This window comes from Heteronotia binoei, chromosome 10, assembly GCF_032191835.1.
Source record: "Heteronotia binoei isolate CCM8104 ecotype False Entrance Well chromosome 10, APGP_CSIRO_Hbin_v1, whole genome shotgun sequence".
Classification (NCBI taxonomy): domain Eukaryota; kingdom Metazoa; phylum Chordata; class Lepidosauria; order Squamata; family Gekkonidae; genus Heteronotia; species Heteronotia binoei.
In genome coordinates this window covers 31900230-31925785 of record NC_083232.1, presented here as the reverse complement: position 1 = coordinate 31925785, position 25556 = coordinate 31900230, and the positions used below count along the sequence as shown (strand labels likewise).

General features: G+C 41.5%; 1 protein-coding gene across 1 annotated transcript in view; it reads left to right on the top strand.

Annotated features, from left to right (window-relative positions):
* Positions 1-11431, top strand: part of LOC132578381 (uncharacterized) — a 38155-nt gene extending 26724 nt beyond the window's left edge. The window contains exons 5-7 of the mRNA XM_060248338.1: positions 2579-2782; positions 4940-5121; positions 5843-11431. Of these exons, the coding sequence (XP_060104321.1) occupies positions 2579-2782; positions 4940-5121; positions 5843-11419 (5963 nt within the window). The 3' untranslated portion in view covers positions 11420-11431. The remainder of the gene's footprint in view (positions 1-2578; positions 2783-4939; positions 5122-5842) is intronic.
* The last annotated feature ends 14125 nt before the right edge of the window (positions 11432-25556 follow it).

Here is a 25556-nt window from a genome sequence, read left to right as displayed (position 1 = left end):
GCTTCCTGATGGCACTGGAAGAAGGGGTGGGCCTTGGGCGGCCGGGGAGCGTCTGGAACGCTCACGCATCCCGCTTGCGGCTCCACGGCCGCTCGTAAGGTGCCCTCTAGCCTTCCAGAAGGCTGGATGCTGCCTTGGAGCCACCCCAGAAAAAAGGGATCACTTTCCAAGTGGTGCCTTTTTGAGGCGGTTGGAGCGTTCTTGAGGACGGGGTAAGTGTGGGACAGGGGTGGGCTGCAGTTGTTGCCATCTGAATGGGTTTTTTGGGTCGACTTCTGAGGCGTCTCTGAGTCAACCCAAAGTGCCGGTCTGTAATCAGCCTAGGTTTTCTATTTTCCAATTATTTGGCTCTTTAAATTTATTAAACATTTAATGTCGGGTCAGTGATTAATTTAACATTTCCTTTAAAAAGTCTTCAGATTGTGAGTTGACCCATGACATGGTGAGGTGCAATCTGGACATGTGTCAGAGTATTGTGAGTTGATCTATGACATGGTGAGGCACTGAGGTACAATCTGGACATTTGTCAGTTTGGTGTAGTGGTTAAGTGCGCCGACTCGTATCTGAGAGAACTGGGTTTGATTCCCCACCCTTCTACTTGCACCTGCTGGAATGGCCTTGGGTCAGCCATAGCTTTCACAGGAGTTGTCCTTGAAAGGGCAGCTGCTGTAAGAGCTCTCTCAGCCCCACCTACCTCACAGGGTGTCTGTTGTGGGGTGGGGAGGTAGAGGAGATTGTGACTGCCCTGAGACTCTGAAATTCAGAGTACAAGGGGGGATATGAATCCAATATCTACTATTTAGGTTCAGTGCACAAAGGGGAAAAAGTCAACTCCTGTGGACTTCTGCAGAAACACTTTTGTCTAAATTAGCCCATTGTTAAGGACATTCAGGAGTCTCTGTCTGCCAACATCTCACCATCTGGGAAAGATGGATTAAACTTTTTTTAGTCTGATCTGCAAGTATTACAGCCTTTAAAGAAATAACCCTAACTTGGATAGCCCAGGTTATCCTCATCTCATCAGATCTCAGAAGCTAAGCAGGGTTGGCTTTGGCTAGTATTTAGACGGGCAACCTCCAAGGAATACCAGGGTTGTGATACAGTGGCAAGCAACGGAAAATCACCTCTGAAATGTCTCTTGGTTTAAAAATAAGTCTATTTCTTTCTGATTTTTTAAAAAATAAGTCTAGCATAACACCTAGTGATGCATAACACTAAAAGAGCTAGAACTTCTGGCTACAAGACGATCTTAGCATCTCCTGGCTATATATACACAATGGGGGTACTCAGGAGGTTGAGTATAACAAACTTAAAAATATAGCAAAGTATTTATTACACAGTGTAACAATTAACAACTAAAAACAAGATAAGATACATAGGAATGCTAAAATCCATACAAACAATGCCAAAGAATAATAATAACCCAAAATAATGTTAAATAGATGTATTAGCAAACCCTGACCTGTATCTAGTTCTTCATACTTGTATCAAGAACTAGTCTTGGTGAATAGAACAGACATAACTGTTTGTGGTGATTATTTGCAGTTTGCAGTTCAACAAGATAACCTGTGTATCAAGAAGGCTCAATTGTCTCTTGGAAAGAAATTCTAGATTTTCATATATGTTCGGTTCTTTTAAAAAAAGGAAGTGACATAGGGTGGCTCTAGCAATTGCTAGAAACTCCATGGTTTTACCATAGAGTTTCCAGGCCCCCTCTATATCCTACTTTCCCCAGACCTCCATCCAGTTGCCAGGCTCTGCTTGCAGCCCTACTGATTTGTACTTCCAGTACTGAGTTCTTTAACATTTTCCCTGGATTGCTGCTCAGAATGGTTACAGCCAATGGGAGTGGGGGATCCCACGCTATGACCAGGGGGCCTGCCATCCTTGCCAAACAGAGTTATGCAAAGTTTTGCGACACATACTTTGTTTTCATAACCCCGACTAGGAAGAGCAGGAGTCCACAAACTCTAACACGGCAAGTGCAGCCACAGAATGGCTGTCCTAAAATGGCTGCTACAGGAGGTGGAGCTAGCTACAAAATGGTTGCCCTAGCTTATCTTCAGTCATACACTGAAGATCCTTGTGCTGTGGTGGCAGCTGCTGCCAAGGCAAATCTGCACAGTCAATCAAATCTCCAGTGGCCAACCATAAGCCTTGCTGGGCAAAAGCTTCACTTGGCTCTGCGCACTTTCTAAAAACACCCACGGGCACCACATTGGGAACCCTGAAGTAGTTGGTTATTTTCCCCAACTTCATAATTAGAATGACTAATTCCAAATTAATGATTTCCCCAATGCTGCAAATGCATTTGTGTCAGACATAAATTTTCAGTTCAGGTCCAAGTCTAATCATCAATCCACTCAGGTGAACTGCAATAGAATGAAAACTTTGTTCAATCTTTCCTAATGAAGTTAACTCAGTGAAGAGCCTCAGCTAAATCTTTTTAACTTCAGCTGCATTGGTTGGAGTATGGACAAATTTAGAGCAGGAGGTACAATCAGGTTTCTCAAGATGAATATTTTACTTGCTGTCCTATGTAGGATGTTACTAATGGAAGACTATTTGCTTCTTACAGGTATGATGAATCGAGACTATGAGCTCGTAAACAGCAAGGCCACTACTGAAATAAACCATTATGATGGGACCGGGACAGCAATGAGCATAGCTGCTAATCGGATTTCATACACTTTTAATCTTACTGGGCCATCCGTTGCTATTGACACTGCCTGCTCATCATTTCACCATGCTTTGCATTTTGCCTTCCATGCAATTAAACAAGGTATACTGATGGAGTCCTACAATATTTTCTATCTAGCAGCACAAAGTGCTGCTTAGGCAGTAATATGTTGGAATATGTTTCTGGCAAGGCAGCAAAGATGCTGTGTGGTATGAATCCAAGTGGGCAGCCGTGTTGGTCTGAAGTAGTTGAACAAAGCAGGAGTCAAGTTGCATGTTTAAGACCAACCAAGTTTTATTCAGAACGTAAGCTTTCATGTGCTCTCTAAGCACACTTCATCAGATGAGGGGATCAGGTATTGTGAACTGAAATACAAGCAGCTTGTTGATTAAGTATGCAGACTGATCACATGGTAAACCATTGTGGCTTGGCCATTTGGTCTGGATAGCCATAAAAGGTAATAAAGTCCTCTGCCAATTGGTGTTTCTGTAAATATTGGTGAATCACAAAAGAAAAATTGCAGATTTATACCCTGCCCTTCTCTCTGAATCAGAGACTCAGAGCAGTTTATAATCTCCTTTATCTTCTCCCCCCACAACAGACACCCTGTGAGGTGGGCAGGGCTGAGAGAGCTCTCACAGCAGCTGCCCTTTCAAGGACAACCTCTGCAATAGCTATGGCTAACCCAAGGCCATTCCAGCAGCTGCAAGTGGAGGACTGGGGAATCAAACCTGGTTCTCCCAGATAAGAGTCCACACACTTAACCACTACACCAAAAGGGCATGTATTTCCTAGTTCTAGTCCACCTAATTTACTTATCAACATCAATCTATACATTATAAACATCGTTCTAGTCTGTCATTAGAAACACACAATAATACAAGTATGAATGTTATTGCTATATATGAGAATCAATGTTGTTATCGATGGCGTTCCTGCCTGGCTCATTGGAGTCTGAAGGACTGAGTTTGGTACTTGGGAACAATGGGCAGTCAGATCCAAATCCAGACTGCCCAGCTCCAATCACAGGCCCCTGACCGGTTTGAATGATCCAATAATGTGCTAGCGCGGGAACCCAGTGTTGTATATAGTTGGTCCAGCGGGTCCCGTCCCTCAGCCTTGTTAATGCATCCCTTACCATGTCGGGCTCAGGGCAGCTAACAACAAATTTACTGGGTATTTTTTGCCATTCTCAGATGTTTCTTACACGTGGGCCGGCCCCAGTACTTATTATATTGATTTATATCTATTATGCTGCCATAGTGATCTGATGTTCAGTTGTTTTTTAGTCATCTTCAAGGCAATGTTCCCTCTAAGCTGCAGAGTCTTGTGAACAAAAATTCTACTTTGTGAGCTACTGGCATTAAAGTTGTGAGCTACTGCATAAATCAGTGTGCTCTGGGGTCACCATTCCTGAGCTAAGACAAAAATGCATGAACTAGAGGCTAAAAATCTTTGAGCTAGCTCACGCTAACTTAGCTTAGAGGGAACACTGCTCCAAGGTTGTGCTATTCTGGGCTTCTTGATTTCATCCAACATCTCTCAGTGTAGTTGAGGAACCAAGCAAGCCTGGATTTTGGGTGGTGGAAGCCCTTCCATCTTTTTGTCGACAAGTGACTGCCCACCTGTTTTTCTAGCTATACTAGTGACAGCAGGCATTGTGCAAAGTGGTTTCAGGCCACAAGAAGTGGCTCAAGAAACAAGGGAGGAGTAGAGCACGTGTGCTTCCCTCCCTGGTTTATAAGGCATTTCTATTAACTTTAAGGACAAAATACAAGTATTTTCTTTCATGTTGACCATGCAAACAATTTCAGTAAAGTGCTGCTGGTAGTTACTCCACAAGTGAAACAGAATGGGGGATCCACTACTGATTTCACACATAAGTGAGTAAAAAATACATTTTACCCCAATACATATTTTGTTGGAACCCAAATACTGTGATTATATTGAGCAATCATATATTTATTAGTCTATGCCATGACAGGGGTGGCCAACGGTAGCTCTCCAGATGTTTTTTGCCTACAATTCCCATCAGCCCCAGCCAGCATGGCCAATGGCTGGGGCTGATGGGAGTTGTAGGCAAAAACATCTGGAGAGCTACCGTTGGCCATCCCTGCCATAAGAGACTGAAGCTGTGCCAACAGCTGTTAAATAAAAGTGGAATTCGCACTGTTGATATTAAATAAGTGAAAGACAATATTATTTTATTGTCAATGGCTTTCAGAAAAGCTAAACCAAAATATTTTTTTAATGACACAGGGGACTGTGAAGCGGCTCTTTGTGGAGGAGTGAACTGTATCATAGATCCTCGAACTTTTGTATCTCTTACCAAAGCAAAAATGATCTCATCTGATGGAATCAGCAAGCCCTTTTCAACAAAGGCAGATGGCTATGGAAGAGGAGAAGGCTGTGGTGTTCTTTTGCTCAAATCATTGAAGAAGGTACTGCCATTGAACCAGATTTATGATATCAAAATACTATACAGTCTTAAACATTGTTTCAGCCTTGTGTTTACATAACACACTGATGCCGAATTTTATCTCAATTGTAATAAATCATATATTTTTCAATATGGGTGGCATGAAATAAACTATTGGACATAAAATATGGAAAATACAAAAACTGTTGGAAGTGAAGGCACTGCCCCCGTCTCAGCCTCTAGATGTTGTGGCAACAGACTAGATAGCTAGACAGACATACTGACCCTTCCTTCTTACATGGTTACTCTTCTGCAGCTATCCTTTGAAGTTTAGGTCATATTCTCAGGGAACAACTTCCTTCCGCTCTGCCTCTCTCACACAGTTCCCTTCTCCCAGCACACACCAGGAGGGACAACATGCTGTCTGCTTTTGGCACCATAAGGCAGGTGGCCCTCTTGCCATCTGCTTCCATCCTTAGCTAGTAAGTGACTGCCCAGGTAGAATGCTATCCTGTTTCTACTCTAAGGTATACTTCTCAAATAGAGTATTCCTCCTTCAAACTTTCAATGTGGCTCTGTGAAACTCTGTAACCTGAGTAACCTGGTAAAGTGATGCTTCTGCGTTTGTAGCTTTATTTAACTCTTAACTAGTGGGAACTGACCTAACTATATCAGAAATTGCTGTCCATTTGATCTCCATCTGTACAACTATAAGGAACACTCGGTATATTTGTTTTCAACAGGCACAGGAAGATTTCAACAAAATATGGGGCATTATCAGCATCAGTGCCGTCAATCAGAATGGAAGATCCGTCACTCCAATCACCAAACCATCTCAACAGGAACAGGAAAACTTGCTACGCAGCATTTATCCATCTCATGTTGATCCATCCATGCTACAGTATATTGAGGCCCATGGCACAGGAACCCCTGCCGGAGATCCCACTGAGGCTGAGAGTATTGGCAACATCATTGGTAAAAAGAGGCCTCCTAACCTGCCCGCTCTCAAGATGGGCTCCGTAAAAGGGAACATTGGGCACACGGAGTCGGCTGCTGGGGCTGCAGGCTTAATCAAGGTTCTTCTCATGATGCGCCATGGAAAGATCGTCCCCTCATTACACTTTTCTGAGAGCACTAGTAGCATCGATACACAGAGATTAAATCTCTCCATTCCAACTCGTGTGGAGAAGTGGGAGGAGTCTAGTGAATTTGGCAGGGTGGCTGGAGTCAACTGTTTTGGATTTGGGGGCACTAATGCCCATGTTGTTGTCAGACAGGTTAAGCAAACCCCAATTCTTCCCACAATCAAAAGGCCTGTTGAACTGTTTGTCCTTTCTGCAGCTTCCGGTCACTCTCTCAAACTAGCACTGGAAGACACTGCTAGACGTGTGAACACAAGTGAGTCAGCTATGCTCCCAAATCTGGCCTATACATCTGCCTGCAGAAGAAGCCACCTAAACTTCAAATACAGAAAAGCATTTGTGGTGTCTTCTCTGCAAGACTTAGAACAGCAGCTACTATCCGCAGCTGAAATGGAAATGGTTCCATCCAAGAAAGCTCCACAACTGATTTTTGTCTTCTCTGGTAACGGCTTGAATTTGAAAGGAATATTCAAGACCTTGTTGAGATCTGAACCAGTGTTCAGAGACAAATGTAAAGAAACAGAAGGATTATTTCAGCAATGGATACGGCTGAGTATCCTAGAACTGATGGAAAGTGGTGATGATGACTTGACAAGGCCCGAAATAGCCCAGCCCTTACTCTTCATCCTGCAGGTGGCCTTGGTCGCTCTCTTGCAGCACTGGGGAATGAAGCCAACTACTGTTCTTGGCCACTCAGTTGGCGAGGTTGCTGCTGCCCATTGTGCCGGCTTTATTTCCCTGGAAGATGCTGTCAAGGTCATCTATCACAGGAGCAGGTTACAGGCAAAGGTCACGGGAGGCAGAATGCTGGTTGTTGGTAACATCCCCGTTCAAGAGGTGTCGGAAGCCATTGGCGCGTACTCTGGGAAGGTCTGCATTGCAGCATTTAACAGTCCTCAGTCTTGTACCTTGTCAGGAGATGCAGATTCCATCAATGCCGTTCAGAAAGATCTAGCTAAATTCTTTGGTGGAAGAGATGTATTCCTTCACATTTTAAATGTACCAGCTGCATATCACAGCCACATGATGGATCCAGTATTGCAAGAAATAGCGGGAAGCATTTCTGAGTTAGAGAAACAGAAGCCTGAACTGGAGATGGTTTCAACAGTGTCTGGGAAGGCTGCCTCAGAAGATGACCTTGTTTCAGGCAACTACTGGGCCAGACAGGTTCGAGATCCTGTCGTGTTTGCCCAGGCCATTCTGACTTCCATGAAAGATAAGCAGAATGCTGTGTTTGTTGAAATTGGTCCCCACAGAGCATTGCAGAGGAACATTATTGAAACATTAGGAAAGCAAACTAAAGTCTTTCCTTCCTTGCAAGTTGACAGAGAGTATGAGGTACTTCTTACATTAATAAAAGGTGTATTTGAACTGAGGTTCAATCCAGATTGGCCACATCTCTATGATGGATATCAAAGTGTTCCAGCAGCGTATCCCAGATATCAGTTTGATCGTAAGAAGCTGAATTCCCATGTAAACATGCTGCAACAACCAACTCACCAAGTTTCAAACCACCCTTTAATCCTCAATGTCAGCAATGACAATACAGAATTCAAGTGTTCCATATCTCAGGTGCAGACACCGTACATCTATGGGCACAAGCACAAGGGTGTCACTCTAGTGCCTGGTGCTTTTTTTGTTGAACTTGCTTTAGCTGCTGTGATGACTAGTGCAAGACCAAAAATTCCCTTACATTTCTGTCAGATGATGATAAGGTTTACTTCACCATGTGTTTTAAATGAAGACTCCTATGATCTGAAGATAAAAGTGGAGCTGCAAAAAGAAGTGAAAGAATTCAGAATACTGTCTTCATCAGGTACAATTTATACATCAGGACAAATCACAAGGGATCTAGTGATACCTGTTCAAGAAAAGACCATATCCTATACTGAAGTTTTTCAACGGTGTAAATCCTTTGTAAGAAGAGATGAGATATATGAAGCATTATCAACATTTGGATTTCAGTACGATTCAATATTTAAGCAGCTAAGTGATGTATTTTATTGTAAAGAACTGAAGGAAGGTGTAACCACCCTTAAGGTTAACAAAAAGACTGCAGAAGAAATGCATGATTATTTTATCCATCCAGTGCTCTTAGACTGTTTTCTACAAATGACTGGGGTGATGATTATGAAAAGTCTAGGGGATTGTATTGGATTTCCTTCTGGCATAGGCAGCTTTGTAATTGTTAGGCCTTTGGAAGAGGAAATGATTATATATGTGAAAATGAGCAATTCTATGGCGAACTACTTAGAATTTTGTGGATGCTTCACAGATAAACATGGCTGCGTTTTGGCAGAAATGAAACGTGTCAGAATCACTCTTGTGAAGGAAACCTTCAGAAATGAAACTGATTTTTTGTATGAAAATAAGTGGAAGGAAATAACTAATTCTCAAATCATCCAGAACATGGTGAAAACCTTAAGAATGGCAGTATTTGCTGACAAAATGGGGATCTCTCAGCAGCTCAAAAAATTCTTAGATAAAGATTCTAAGTTTTTGATGTACAAAGACTGGGAGGAATTGCTTGAAGTCAGAAGCTTAGAATCGCCTGCACAGGATAAAATTAAACTGGAGCTGCAGAATTACAGTGATGTTTTGTTTATGTGGGGAATCCAACAATTAAATGAAGGAGATCCGGACTCCGTAGTTGCAAATTTATCAAAATGTTGTGAGGCTCTTCGGCAAATTATGATTGCTTTGAGAGCAAAGAATATTAATTGTTCCATCAAGATAATCACATATAGAGCCACAGAGAAGTCTGTAGACCACATTAATCCTGGCTTTGCTTTGTACGGCATGGTAAGAAGCTGTATGGTTGAAGTTACTGAAATCACATTTCAGATGATTGATATAAGCTCTACAACCACCATGGACATCTCAGCCTTAGCAGACGTTTTACTGGAATATGAAGCAAATAATTACTCTGAAGTCTGGATTAACCAGGGAAGAATTTATGCTTCTGAAATCAGACATAGTCATGTTCACGATATAGCATACAAACATCCTAAACAATCTGTAAAAAATTCTGAGAGTTTCACTCTTTACACTTCTGATCCGTATGAAGTGAAGGACTTATCTGCTGAGCTGTCTGGTAACATTGATATTCCTATTGACGATCACTGTGTTGAAGTTCAGATTGAAAAAATAAGTCTCCATTCTGAAGACTACCTTCCTGTTAGTGTTTCCAGCTGTAACTTTGGAAACACATTATACTGGAATTCACAGACAGTTGATAAGCACAAGCTCTTGGCTTTGGACTGCAGTGGGAAAGTAGTTGCAACAGGCAGCAAAGTGAAAAAAATCAAAGTGGGAGACCACATTGCTTCATGTTACCCAGTGACTGCATCTTCCAGAATTAGGATCCCAGAGGTGGCTTGCTTTAGTACTCAGAAATTCCCATGCTTTGAAACTGTGCCATGTGTATCCTTCTTTAGAATAGCATGGGAAATTCTGCACCAGACATTGCCAGAAATGAAGCAGAAGGGATCTTTAGGCATTATTTCTACCGAACCAGAGTCAGTTTTGTGCAAAGTGCTGCATCTGTCAGCTCAGGAAGCAGGATGGAAAACTATATGTACAAGATCTGACAGCAATTTGGAGCTGCGCATTGAAAAATGCAGTGCCCTTGTTTTCCTGCCTCCACTAAAACGACTGCCTGAAGATGTTTTAACTCATCTTCCACGCCTGCAGAATGTAGTTTTGCTGTATGGCAACCTTCCCTCTGACAGTCTGAGATTTCTCATTGGAAGCAGTCACGAAAACTTTCAAGTTCATGTTGTAATTCTGGCTAGTATTTTCCAGAAGGCTTCTCTGAAGCAATCTCAGAAATGTTTTATCAGCTGGATGAAGTCAATGCATCTGAAGCAATTTAAGAACTTGCCATGTTCAGTTTTTCAACATGCAAACAATTGTGAGACTTTGGATTCTACATCTTCATTGTATTTTGCAAGCAGATCTATCCCACTTGCTGTGCTGAAAAGTGATGTGCATAACGACTTTGTTTCAGACATACCTGTGTCTGAAGCCAAGGAGAAAATATTTAAGCAAAATGCTGTTTACATAGTTACAGGAGGACTCACTGGACTTGGCTTTGAAACAGTTAGATTCATTGCTGAAAATGGAGGAGGAGGCATTGTGATTCTTTCACGGAGAAAGCCAAGTGCTGAGAAGGAAAAAGAAATAAACGATTTGGAGCATCAAAATAAAAGGAGCAAAATAATCAGTCTGCAATGCAATGTCACTTCTAGGCCTGATATTGAGAAAGCTATTGGTGCAATCAGCAAAATCTTTCCCAAGAGCCTGATCAAAGGGGTGTTTCACAGTGCTGTGGTTTTACGTGATGCATCTATTGAAGCCTTGACCGTATCTGACTTTGAGACAGTTTTCAGTCCTAAGGTTGCAGGAGTCATGAATCTTCACCATGTTACTCAAGGGCAAGATCTTGACTATTTTGTATGTTATTCATCAATTGCTTCATTCCTTGGAAATTCAATGCAAGCAAACTATGCTGCAGCCAATTCCTTCCTGGACCTTTTCTGCCACTACAGGAGAAACTGTGGACTTGCTGGACAGTCTATTAACTGGGGTGCCTTAAATCTTGGATTACTGCAAAATCAAAACGAAATCCAAAAGTTATTGGAATCCAAGGGCATAGAGATTCTGCAAGTGAATGACTGTTATGAGTATCTTAAAAGAAGTTTAATTCTAAACAATCCTCAGCAAGCTATTCTAAGAATGAACTTCAAAACTTTGTACAATCATTTTATTGCTCGAAATCCAGCATTCAGAAGTCGCATGTCTACAGTCCTTACAGAAGAGCTTGGTACTTTTGAGCTTTCAGAAGAAACTACATCCCAAAATTTAGCTCTAGTAAAACCAGAAGATTATATCATGTCATTGTTAAACCAGGTCAGTAGTGCAGATCTAAGTGAAATCACTGTGGATACATCACTTTTATCCCTTGGCATAGATTCTATGTTAGCCATGACTCTGCAGAATCGTATTTTCCAGGAACAACATGCAGATATACCACTTGTAAAATTACTTGATCCTAATACAACAGTGCTCTCTTTAGCACTGATGTTGGAAGAAAGATCTCAGGAAAGCAAAAAACCTGGGAGACAGCACCACATGAAACAGCATACTGAAGGAGAAAGCTGGAGTACTTTTTTGTAACCACTGTATTAATAGTATTATACTGTATTTTTAAAAACTCTACAACTAATTACTCAACTTCGGCAACTGTATAATAGAAATTTAGAAATCCCAAATATTTTTGTTTGAATTCTTTATTCATCAAAATTGGTTTTTCACAAGGAATTTTAACGGAAAACTGTTTATTTAAATCTGTTGATTTTTGGGAGCATCACTCAAAATATGGGACTCTGAAAGAAAAACAATTACCTCTAGGTACTCACTTGCTGCTCCTCTTTTTGTCAGAAAGATTTTTCACCAGGTTTTTACAAAACTCTGTTTCACTCATGGATAGAAGCAAATGTTACTCTGGTGAGTGATATTTTTTTTTCCAAGGACAAACTTTTAATGAAAATTGCCTTGGAAGAAAAGATTGGATGTGATATTCCATGGCTACAATATTTACAGATTCAACATTTTGCAACATCCTTCCAGACTTCCTCCAATTTCAATATTCTTACAGAATATGAAAAATTGATTAGTTCAAGAAATATAAATACCAAGGGCCTAATCTCAAAGATATATAATGTGCTGCTAAGTGTGAAACATGACACACCTTTAAGTTACCAATCTAACTGGGATAAGGACTTAAATATAACATTAGATAGCACACAATGGGGAAAGGTCTGGACCTCAATTACATCTTCAACAAAACTTTCAAATATCCAAATGATTTCATAAAATTCTCTCTAGATGGTACCATGCTCCTCTTCTTTTGCATAGGATGAACCCTAACATTCCTCCCAAGTGTTGGAGATGTTCAGACCCTAAAGGCACTTATTTACACCAATGGTGGGAGTGCAAAGTGATCCAGCCATTCTGGCAGTTAGTGTTTAAACAAATTCGAATGATCTTGGGACTGTTGATTCCAGAGACTCCATTTATAGCTTTATTGCACATTTGGCATGAGAATCATGTTCCCCCTTTTAAAAAGACAATTAGTCGCATTATTTCTTAAGGCAGCAAAACATCTAATTGGTTTGCAATGGAAGAATTCTACACCTCCTACCATCGATCAATGGTATATAAAAGTCTGAGACTATTTTATATTTGATAAAATTGCTGAAAATATCAATGAATCAGAAAACAGTCCTCCCTTCTACCTAGAAAAATGGCTTCTGTTTTTGGAGAAAGAACAAACCATCTAATAGTTGAGCCAATCTAGGCAAACACATCATTCAATGTTTTAGCCCACTTCTGATTTGATAATTATTATTCATAGATTATAAACTGGTTGTATATTTTAATTATAAATATTTTTAAAAATTGGTTTTTCACAAGGTATTTTAATGGAAAACGTGTTTATATAAATCTGTCAACAATCATCAACTGTGTAAAGAACTGAAACTCAGCAGGTTTTGTTCCTGAAAAGCATGGTAGGCTTAGCGTTTGTAATCCTGGCTATTTCTTGAAAACTTATTTTCAGTGTTGCAAAAATGCTGTTTGTTTATTACAGTGGAAACATTTTAGTTGAAATATTTTTATATCACGTTATGTAGTAATTTTTAAATGTTATTACATAAATGTTGTGTATTATATAAACTGTAAAACTGATTATATGTTGGTCAAAGGACTGTAATAATAAAGAACTGAACTGAACTATGTAATAATGGAGCTTCAATCTGTACCTGCAGTGTGTAGTTCTGGTACCAGTATGTATTGCTATTATTAATGCATTCCTAAAACAGAAAGTGTGTACCATATTTCCTTATCTAGACAAATGGCTTGCAATTTCTGATTCCAAAGAAAAGTTTATACAGGGCTTACAGTTACCACACAAGAGCTGAGCATTCTGATCAACTGAGAGAAGTTGAAAGTTAAAATGTATAGGAGCAGTGTTGGATTCCATCAATTTGTTTTTCATATAAATGTGTTGAAATTAAAAACTGTGCACCACATATTTGTTTCCTTTCTCAGTATATTACACAAGAATGTACTATGGCAGGTAGTTAGTGCTACCACTCTGTATTAACAAGTGGGGGGAATCATAGAATCACTGAGTTGGAAGGGACCTCCATGGTCATCTAGTTCAACCCCCTGCACAATGCAGGAAATTCACAAATACCTCCCCCCCCCCCCCCGCACTCCCAGTGACTCTTGCTCCATGCCCAGAAGATGCCAAAAACCCTCCACGATCCCTGGCAAAATTGGCCTGGAGAAAATTCTTCCTGACCCCAAAGCAGTGATTGGTATTTCCCTGGGCATGTAAGAAAAGACTATGAGAACTATGCACTGATACAACCCTTCCTGCCCTCCCTCTCATGATCTGCCTATGTTCACAGAATCAGCATTATTGTCAGAGGGCCTTCTAGGGTCTGCTTTAAAATCTCCAAAGAAGGGGAGCCCACCATCTTCCTAGGAAGCCTGTTCCACTTAGGTACTGCTCTGTCAGGAGGTTCTTCCTAATGTTTAGCCAAAAAATGCCTTTGATTTAATTTTAACCCATTGGTTCTTGTCCAGCCTTCTAGGGCAACACACTGTCCTCTGTATGACTGCCCTACAAGTACTTGATGATTATCATATCACCTCTGTCATTTCCTCTCAAGGCTATACATATGGAGCTCCTTCAACCTTTCCTCATAGGTCTTGGTCTCCAGATCCCTCACCATCTTTGTTGCCCTCCTCAAGACACTTTCTAGCTTGTCTATATCCTTCTTAAACTGTGGTGTCCAAAACTGAATACTCTAGGTGAAGTCTAACCAGAGCAAAGTGCTTGATCAGGACACTATACTTCTGTTGATAGAGCCCAAAACTGCATTTGAATTTTTAGCTAACATATCACTCTGCTGACCTATGTTTCATGTTGTCCAGTTTTCCAACCTGTCAGGATCATCCTGTATCCTGACTCTGTCTTTGACAGTATTTGCTACATCTCCCAATTTAGTATAATCTACAAATTTAAAAAGCATTCCCTCTATCCCTTCATCCAAATCATTTATACAGATGTTGAACAAAACAGGTCCCAGGACACATCTCTGAATTACTTTGCTTGTCACTTCTCTCCAAGAGGATGAAGAACCATTAACAAGCACTCTTTGGGTGCAATCTGCCAACCAGTTACAGATCCACCTAATAGTAGTAGGATCCAAACCACATTTTAAAAACTTGTTAACAGAAATATGATGTGTGGGGGCGTGGTGGTTGAACTTCAGGCTGGTTGCATCCCTCCTACGCTCCTGCTATTCCTGCAGAAGATTAACGACTACTCCCAGAAAACACAGCCTATTTTGAAAAGAACATCAAAGTCAAGCATGGGAAGGACTAGAGCAAAAAAAAGGTACTAAAATCCCTCCCTATAGACCTCTCAGAAAGGGTAAAACTGACTTAGAATCTGAAGATTCTGACTTGGAGACTTCTGTTAGAGGAAATGGCGGCTGAAGGGAGTAATTCTCCCCAAAGTGAACAGACTGAGATATTGCATGCCCTTACAGAGATAAAGAATGAAATTAAGAGTGATTTAAGGTCTCTTAGTGGAGAGGTTGGACAATTAAAAAAGGAACTTGGACTTCTCGAACAGTCAGTCGAACCAATTAATAAGAAATTGGATGAACTCACTGCAGCGCTGAAAACAACAGATAAGAAAGCTGAAGCTGGATATCAGACGGAGAAAAAGACAGCAGAGAATTTGAAAAACTTTAAGGACTTTGAGTCTTGGGCCAAAAATAAGATTATACTCCAGGAGTTAAAATTAAGAGAAAAAAAGGCCAAGATTCATGTATAGCCTCCTTTAATGCTGGTTCAAAATAACATTTGAGTGCAGCCATAGTCTTGACTATGTGGTTCAGTGGTAAAGTAATACAAGTTTCCAGCTTGATCATGGAGCTCCATCTAGAGCTGAAATAGGAAAGGAATTCATTTTGAGCAGCAATAGCTCTATTCAGGAAAAAAAAAAGGTTCTTAGTATTACAGATGTAAAACTTCACGATATTTTAAAGCTATGGTGCAGAACCAAATCTGGAGGGGAATGGAAATATTGGAAATATTGGGGAAATCGAAAATATATGAAATACTTCTTTCTCTATCAAGCCTAAACCTTTTTTACTGCTTCAACATAAAATGCATAATTTAACATAGTTTGCATATAAAATTGTATTAATTGATCTATTTACAGAATTTAAAAGTATATATGCCTTAGTTTTCTAATGCAAAACTGCATGTAAATATACCCAACCCTGCCTCTGATTTTACTTACTGTGATGGAACCAGCCCAATTCTGCCTTCAGACCCGGTCCCGTCAACTGCCTTTTGAGTTGCCAATTCCTGAAGGGAGCTAATCTTCTTCCCACCACTAGGGCACACTGCCACCACCTGTTCAATTTAGGGGTTCCTGACTGAGAGGAACAGGACTCCCAATCCCCCCCTGCCAGTTCTGTGGCCTTAAGGTCCTCTCTAAGCCAGCACCTGGTTAACACAGAGACCACAGTCCATCTTTGGGAGACCCCTGGAGGACTGGCACCCTTGCCAGCTGTATGCCTTCCCTGGACTCCCCTCCAACAGTACTGTGGTCTAAGGCAGTTGGGGAACCTTGGTGGTACAGATGGACTACCTTTGAAACAAATAAAACATTTATTTAAAACATGCAACTATTTACAGGCATTTCTAAATACAGGGTGAACAGAAGTAATAAATGAAAGTAGGGATAAATGCTCCTTCTTTCCCTAATAAATAACTTGCCCTAACCATACCTTCCAGAACCAACTCACCAGTCTCCAATACTCAGGTCAAACTGCTTTTCCCTCCCAACATCTATAATATAAAACCCAGTTCCCGCCCAGGAACTGGTTTTCCCTCCTGCAGCCTTCTGGGAGACCAGCCTGAAAAACTTCCTGTCTCTCTAGGAGGCCTCCTCAGAAGTGCTGCTTCCAGACAGGAGGGGAGGGAGAAGGAGGAAGAGACTAGGTCAAAGCCTTGCCTAGAGTTTAAGACTCATCTAGCCAACTCTCAGACAAGCACAGGCCTAAAATGGTGTTTGTCCGCATTTACCATGGCTCATAACTATTTAGAAACCTCCCCTCCATAGATCTTTCTAATCCCCTTTTAAAGCTGTCTGTGCCTGTGACCATCATTACATCCTCTGGCACTGAATTCCACATTTTAATCACTCACTGTGTAAAGAAGTATTTCTTTTTATCTGTCCTGAACCTACTGTCCATCAGCACCTGAGCCTGCTTCAGTGGGAAGGACAGGATATAAATCAAATTAATAACAACAACAACTTCATTAGATGCCGTCAAGTTTTAATATTTTGGAAGAGAGAGAAAAAAATTCTCTTTTTCAACTCTCTGACACTTTCACTGACCCCAAAATCTTTTTCATTCTCAGTCTTAGCAAGTTCAACCCCCTTTAGCCTATACTTGAAGTTGGGATTTTTGATCCCCATATTCAACACCTTATATTTACCAACATTGAAATTATTAATCTGCCATATTGTTGCCCTCTCACTCAGTTTGGGGAGATCCTTCTGGAGGCTTTTCATAGTTATTCTTGGTTTTCACCATCCTAAATAGTTTTGTGTCATATGCAAACTTGGCCACCATACTACTCATCTCTAGTTCCAGATAATTTATGAACAAATTAAATAGTATTTAATACTTATATACTTATCCTTGTGGGGCCCCACTGTTCACTTCTCTGTATTGAGAGAACTTATCACTTATTCCTATTCTTTGCTGCCTGTAATTTACCTATTTTAATCCATAGAAGAACCCATTCTCTTAACCCCTAAGTCTTTGGTGAGGTACCTAATCAAAAGCCTTTTGAAAGTCCATCTATATAGTGTCTACCAAGTCACCATTGTCAATATGCATGTTCATTTGCTCAAAGAACCCCAAAAGGTTGGTGAGGCAGAACTTCTCTTTGCAGAAGCCATGCTGATTTTTCCTCAGCAGGTTTTGTTCCTCTGTGTGCCTAATAATTCTATCATTGATTACAGTTTTTATTAATTTGCCCGGAACAGACATTAGGCTGACTGGCCTGTAATTTCTGGTTCCCCTCCAGACCCCTTTTTAAAAATCGATGCAACATTTGCTAATTTTGACATCTGGTCTTTTGGTACAGTGGCTGAATTTAATGATGGGTTACATATATTTGTTTGTAGATAAACTATCTCACATTTGAGTTCCTGAAGAACTCTCGAGTGTATACCATCAGGACCTGGAGACTTATTGGTTTTTAATTTTTTCAGTACATCTAGAACTTCATTTCTTGATGAGGCATGAGCAGCAGATTCTTGTCCATTGGGCAGGAGAGGTGGCAGGGCAAAGAAATTGCCCTATGGTTACAAGTATTTTATTCTCCCTGCTATGGTGTACATTTTGGCAACACTGAACAAAACAAGGTGTGTGTGTGTGTGAGAGAGTGAGTGAGAGTGAGAGTGAGAGAGAGAGAGAGAGAGAGAGAGAGAGAGAGGGGCGTATGCTGCACATCTTTATCATCTGATCTGCACATATCCCTGCCAGGCTTGCATAGTGCTTTGGAGAGCTATGATTGACTGTAAACTTAGTATCCTATGCCAGGGTTGGGTGCACAGGACTGCCAACTGGCCGGCAGAAAAATGTCCTCTACGTTGAACAAACTCAAAAACTTCCCACCCCACATATTTAAATTTAAAATCTGTTGATCTGTTGTTGTGCTGCAAATCGATTGAGCTAGGTGAGTTACATATGGAGGTGAGCAGATCAGTTGCCCATGGAGAAACTGGAAAATGACAGCTCCTCACTGCAACACTATGCAGTTGGCTCCTGGGCCCGGAGCAGATTTGTCCAGGCTTATCTATGATGTATTGCCTTCATTTGCAAGCATTGAATAACAAGGCAATGGAAAAGGCTGAAGTCTGACACCAGGGTCTCAGATGAATGCTCTTAGTACTTCATAATTAAGGATACAGTTACACATCTATTGCCAATTTTGACATATTTATTTGCCTGTTTTCCTCTTGGAATTAAATTTAAACAGTGATGACCTTATAAACTTAGCTTATTATTTCTGTTTGCATCTGTTAAAACATTCAGTTATATTGTATGCTAATTTACCGTTCAGCCTCTGTCTTAGATGTATGCAGGGCTTTTTTTGGTAGAAAAATCCCAGCGGGGAACTCATTTGCATATTAGGCCACACTCCCTGATACCAAGCCAGCTGGAACTGCATTCCTGTGTGTTCCTGCTCAAACCCCCCTTCCCCTGTATGTATAGGCTGGTATATTTCCTTTCGCTTTGATTGAAAATGTGTGCATGCATGTGAAAACTCACACTTTGAAACTTTGTCTTAAAGTTGCCACTGGACTCAAACTTTGTTCTATAACTGCAACTGTAACTTTTGTTTCATTTTCCTCAAGCATATTGGGTAGTGCCTCATTTTTTCCAAGGAAGGTAGAAGTGTTTGCCTAAGAATTTTCTATGGCATTTCTGCTCTGAGCTAGTCATAACAATGCAGAAACATTACTGTGTGACATCACTACACTGAAACTACTGAAGGAAGAAAGACAGTTGGTAAATATAAAAAACTTTGGGCAGGAGTATGCTAAAAATGAAGCAAGAACAAGGAGGCATTTTTGTAGACACTGCCCTGAAAAATATATGAGCCACATAAAGACAGCTATTACAAAGAAGCGGATCTAGGAAAGTCTACTTCAGGAATCCTATGTAAGTAAATGAATTAACATCTTAAACAATATAGCAGACAAATAGTTATTGTTTCTAAAAATATTGTAGTTTTAAAGCTACATTTTTTAAAAAAAAGTTAATGCAACTCTGAATCTGGATATTCATTTGAAAACGATTGAATGATGCTATGATTCAGTGAAACCGCTGACAGAAGAATGTTAGCTGGTAGATGTTAATATAGTGGGCAGGTATATGTTAATACAACAAGAACAAGGAAGCATTTAAAACCACATGCAGAAAGCTATTTCAAAGAAGATCAACATTTTAAACAATCTGGCAGAAAAACATCTCTATTCTTTAAAAATATTGTGGTTTTAAACAGTTAATACAACTCGGGGCCTGGATTATACATCTGAAAAACACTGAATCATACTATTCTGCTTGCACTAAACACCCAAAGTGGCTTACAGAACTTTTAAAATACAACAGAGCCACTACTAAGGTACAGCAAAGCTTAGTCCTCTGGCCAGTATAGGCTTCCCAAATCCCCCACCTGGGCGGGGGACCCCCGATTTGGAGCCTCCCCCCCCACTCACCAAAAATCCAGAAAGTGTGGGGGGGAGGGGGAATGGCGGCCCTTCCCACCCAGCCCTGATCCCAGCAGCTTCTCCTTGCCCCTTCCCTTCCCACCGATCCCCAATGCTTCTCCTCGTCCCTTCCCTTCCCACCTCGGATTGCAGCAGCTTCTCCTTGCCCTTCCCTTCCCACCCAAGCCCCGATCGCAGCAGCCTTTCTTCTGTTTTTCCAGGCTGCTTCCCGCCCCCAGTCAGCTGGCTGGCGGGGGGGAGCCCCACCCCGCCCGCAAAAGGACCATGTGCATTTGCACCTCCGGAGGCTTGACTTGAAAGGCTTCAATTTGGGATGGTGTGTCTGGTGAGTAGAGAGGCCAATCCCCTGCTTCAGACTCGCCAGAAACGGGAGTGGGGGGGAGAGGGAAACGTCTTCATTATTCCCTATGTGGAGATCGATTCTCATAGGGTATGTGGAATTGTTCTGGAGGTTTCGGGGGCTCTGGGGGAGCTTTTTTTGAGGTAGAGGCACCAAAGTTTCAATATAGTATCTAGTGCCTCTCCCCAAAGTACCCCCCAAGTTTCAAAACAATTGGACCAGGGGGTCCAATTCTATGAGCCCCAAAAGAAGGTGCCCCTATCCATTATTTCCTATGGAAGGAAGACATTTAAAAAGGTGTGCTGTCCCTTTAAATGTGATGGCCAGAACTCTCTTGGAGTTCAATTATGCTTGTCACACCCTTGTTCCTGGCTCCTCCCCCAATGTCTCCTGGCTCCACCCCCAAAGTCCCCAGATATTTCTTGAATTGAACTTGGCAACCCTAGGCCAGTAGCAACACCCAGAATGCGTGCGTCCCATCGGTCCTGAAGTTCCAGAGCATGTAGTACTTGGAGCAATGAAGTTCTTTCTGCCAGGAAGGAAGAGAGGAGGTAAACTCCCTGAAACTGCTCCCTCCATTGCTAGAGTTGAACAGACTAAAAGTAGACATTGCCTAGAGCCTAACTTCCAAGCAGTACACTTCACATTACAAACTAATTTGACAATGCTATAAATTGCCATCACATTATTGTTTATTACATTCAGGCCTTGGATTCAGTGGGAGCTCACAGGAGCGCAGCTCCTAAACCTTTCTGAGAGTTCCACCTCCTTGCCCATTGAATAGTATGTGCAGCTGCATAACAATCCCTGGATGAGCTCCACCACCTATTTTTCTACAAATTGACCGCTGATTACATTCTTTCTTAGACCAAAAGCACAGCAGGATTCAGCAATGGTTGTCCAAAGGATTGGTTAAGTAGAGTAATTGATGCTGATGTCAGATGAATGGCTGACATACAAGGAACCGCTTTATTGAACGCTATTTGCAAAACCTGAAGCAATATTCCTGAAAGCAATTGACACCAAATCTTCTTGTCATACAGGTGAGCACAGAGCCCTGGTGAGGAAGGCAAACTATAAATAACCTAAATAAGTAAATAAAACAATGCATGGCCTTTTTTTGTAGTAGGAACTCCTTTGCATATTGGGCCACACACCCCTGATGTAGCCAATCTTTCAAGAGCTTACAGTAAGCCCTGTAATAAGAGCCCTGTAAACTCTTGGAGGATTGGCCTAATATGCAAAGGAGCTCCTGCTACAAAAAAAAGCACCTTGAAACAATGTTTTGAGTAAGGAGACTGAAAGTGTTTACTCCTTTCAAAGATACAAGCCCATTTAAATAGACAATGCAAATAACATGAAAGCTGCATGGGAAATATTAAAGGCATCCTTCCGAGGTCAGTAAAATGAGTACCCAGCTTGCCGGGGGGGGGGAAGCATAGATGACTGGGGAAGGCAATGGCAAACCACCCCGTAAAAGTCTGCTGTGAAAACGTTGTGAAAGCAATGTCACCCCAGAGTTGAAAACAACTGGTACTTGCACAGGGGACTATCTTTACCTTCACTATCCACATTTAATAATATTTCACTGTCTCGCTCATGGGCTGTATCTTCTGGCAAAGAATATATAACATGTGAATACAATGAAGACAATACTGACAAACTGCAAGGTGCTTGTAGAGATATTCACAAATCGCCCAGTGTTGCTAAACAGACTTTGAAGAAGGGAAAGGAAAATGCACTTTTACTGCCAGCAAAAATTAGGCAGGATTCAGCTACAAAGCATTTAGAGAGCCTTGCTGTATACAAAGAACTGCTTGTGGTGTGCTTTGATAGATGACATATATCCCAGATTATTGCTGTGCAAATTTGGAAGTAGATTCTTGATAATGTTGTGTTTTAGGGTCACAATAAGGAGCATTCAATTTGCTACTACCAGTTTCCTTGGTTATTAAGAAATTTGGAGACATACCCAACCTTCCAAATATTCCTGAGATATTCACCAAACGGAAAGAAAACTGAACTGAGATTTTGCCTTCTTCAATTCTATAAAAAAAAATAAATAAATAACAGGTAAAACATAGTTGCCAAGATATGTTCTTCTCTCACCCAGTTCATCTTGCAGCAAACCTTCTGGATCCTCAGCATGGGATCACATCTAACAGAAGAGGAATTATCTTCTGCTTTTGATGCAGTTATCAATATAATTAAAAATGTTCCTGCTGTGACCTGTGCGGCCAAAGCTAGCTAGATCATGTCAGCTCTTGGACACTAACCAGAGTCAGCCTTGGTTAGTACTTGGATGGGAGACCACCAAGGAAGTCTAGGGTTGCTACGAAAAGGTAGGGAATGGCAAACCACCTTTGCTTGTCTCTTACTTTGAAAGTCAGCTGCAATTTGATGGAACTTTCTACCACGAAGGATGTCCCTGAACACCAGTGAAATAGCATATTATGACAGGCATCGTAGAGTACTAGTACAAATGAAAACAAATAAACTTGGGAGCACTGATGAGCAGATATGTCTCCATTCACGTCAATCAATCTATTTATTTATTTGGCGAGTGATCAGTACAAGTCTCCATTCACATGGTGAAAGGGATACCATGGCACCTAACGTTTAGCTAGAATTGCCATAGGGATCCTAAGCCTTCCACCACCAGCAGCTTCTTATGAAAGGAACTACAAAGCTTTCAGTTCAATTGTGATAAAGAGTAACAAATGAATACACTACTAAGCTTGTTTCTATTTTGTAAAATTTCTTGCTTCTGGAGAATCAGTCACAAGAAGCATAGAGGGGTGTTGAAACCAGCTTGTCATTCTGAACCTGTTTTCTCTCTTTGAGGTCCAGCAATAGCTCCTAGTAGACCCATCATTAATCCAAGCCTAGCTTTTCTGAGGACACTGCTGTGGAGACTGTGGGTCTCTCTTGGTATTGGGGTGTCTCTACTCATGGGGAAAGATCTGACTGGAGGGCAGGTGTTCTGGCAACACCTCCACATGGTACAATGCCATAGAGCCCACCCTTCAAAGCAGCTGTTTTTTTTCCAGGGGAGCTGATCTCTGCTAGCTGGAGATCAGTTGTAAAAGTGGGAGAGCTCCAGGTCACAAGAGGCTGGCAACCTTAACTTTAGTGCAGGATGTGGAGGATTGAGCCTGCTCTATCCTTCAGGTTCTGTTCCACCTTGCACTCCAAGGTTTTCTGAACACCTGGAGAAGCTTTTCTTACTCTCTAGTAACCCACCACCACCTGACGACCTTTGTAGGAATCACCCACTGGGAAGGTCAAGACTCCCAGCTTCCCTTCCAGGTTTTGAGGCCTTTCCTCTGTGTCTCCTGCTGCCCAGTGCCTGGTCACCACACAGACCATTTACTGTCTTGTACGCCCCTGGAGGAATAGCAGCTTACCAACTGACTGCCTTCCCTTGGCACTCCTTTTGAAATAGCATGTCCAAGATGGTGGTTGATGTGGTACAGAGAACCACTACCAGCATCAAAAGTTATAAGGTATTTACTAAAAAGAAAATGTTCACAAGCATACTTTTAGCACAGCCCCAGACTGAGCAAGGGATTTGAAAAAATTAGTAAAATACAATTCCTCTGTCCCTCTCTCTATACATGCCCTAATAGATGTTAAAATATAGGACAGGCTCCTGAGCCTAGGAAGTTACAGATTTCTACATAGTTTAATTACCTTGATGCTTCTGTTGTACAAATGTGCAAATCTGAATGTCCTTGACTGATAAAAGACATGCAGTCAAAGTCTGAGTGAGGAGAAAGGAAAAAAATAAACAAAGCAGAACTAAGCCAAAGCCTGCTATACCAACCTGCAGTATGTCTTCCAGAGTGGGCAGTATTTTATATAGCCTTGATGGCCCATTGGCCCATGTTGGCATTAAAAAAAGGTAAAGGTAGTCCCCTGTGCAAGTGCCAGTTGTTTCCAACTCTGGGGTGACGACACATCATGATGTTTTTGCGGTAGACTTTTTACGGGGTGGTTTGCCATTGCTTTCCCAGTCATCTACACTTTCCTCCCAGCAAGCTGGGTACTCATTTTACTGACCTTGGAAGGATGGAAGGCTGAGTCAACCTTGAGCCAGCTACCTGAACCCAGCTTCTGCTGGGATTGAACTCAGGTCGTGAGCAGAGAGTTTGACTGCAGTACTAATTGGTTGCAACATCCAGCATAATTTCATTGCAAGAGTCAGCTTCACCAGGCTGGCATCAGCTCATTGGTCAGGATTTATAACACAGAAAGAAATTGAACTTTGCATGCATCCTCACCAGATAAATCCAGTTTGGGCTCTTGCTCCCACTCACTCCGGGAACAGACAGCATCCCCCCCCCACCATTTCTGTTAGTGAACTGACCTGAACATCTTGGGATTGCAGCTAAACCCTATGCTAGCATTCTTTAGTGATTTCCTTTTATTTATACCCCGCCCTAATCTGCAAGTGGGCTCAGGGCAGCTCACAACATAAAAAAAATAATAGTTTGTTAAAAAAAAAAATTAAAAGACATCAATTAAAATCCCAATGGCAGCATAATAATCTGCCAGTGACTGCTGCATGTGTCGGGGAGGGCCCATTTCTCTCGAGCCATAATCAGCTGGCACTGGCGCCTGTTGGTATTAGGAGTGCCTTAGGTGAGCTGAGCCAGGAAGGCCAGTGTCATTTGGATGCCTGGCACCTCAGGAATAAATGTAAAGTTCTGCATTTAGGTTGGAAAAATCCAATGCATAATTATAGGGTGGGAGAGACTTGTCTTGACAGTAATATGTGTGAAAAGGATCTGGGGGTCTTAGTGGACCATACACTGAACATGAGTCAGCTGTGTGATAGCGGCTAAAAAGGCATATTCAGTTTTGGGCTGTATCAACAGAAGTGTAGTGTTCAGATAACATGAAGTGATGGTATTGCTTTATTCTGCTCTGGTTAGACTTCACCTGGAGTACTGTGCTCAGTTTTGGGCCCCACAATTTAAGGACATAGATAAGCTGGAACATGTCCAGAGGAGGGCAATGAAGATGGTGAGGAGTCTGGAGACCAAGTCCTATGAAGAAAGGCTGAAGAAGCTGGGTATGTTTAGTCTGGAGAGATGACTGAGAGGTGATATGATCACCATCTTCAAGTACTTGAAGGCCTGTCATATAGAAAACAGAAGGGAGTTGTTTCCATTGCCCCACAATGTCAGACCAGAACCAACAGGTTGAAATTAAATCAAAAGTTTCCAGCTAAACCTTAGGAAGAACTTCCTGACAGTTAGAGCCAATGTTCTTTCTAAGCTACAGAGTCTTGTGAGCAAAAATTCTACTTTGTGAGCTACTGGCATTAAAGTTATGAACTACTGCAAAAATTAGTTTGCTCTGGGGTCATCCTTCCTAAGCTAAGACAAAAATGTGTGAGCTGGAGGCTAAAAATCTGTGAGCTAGCTCACGCTAACTCAGCTTAGAGGGAACACTGGTTAGAGCGGTTCCTCACTGAAGCAGACTTCCTTGGGAGGTGGTGGGCTCTCCTTCTTTGGAAGCTAGATGGTTATCTGACAGCAATGCTGATTCTGGGAATTAGGCAG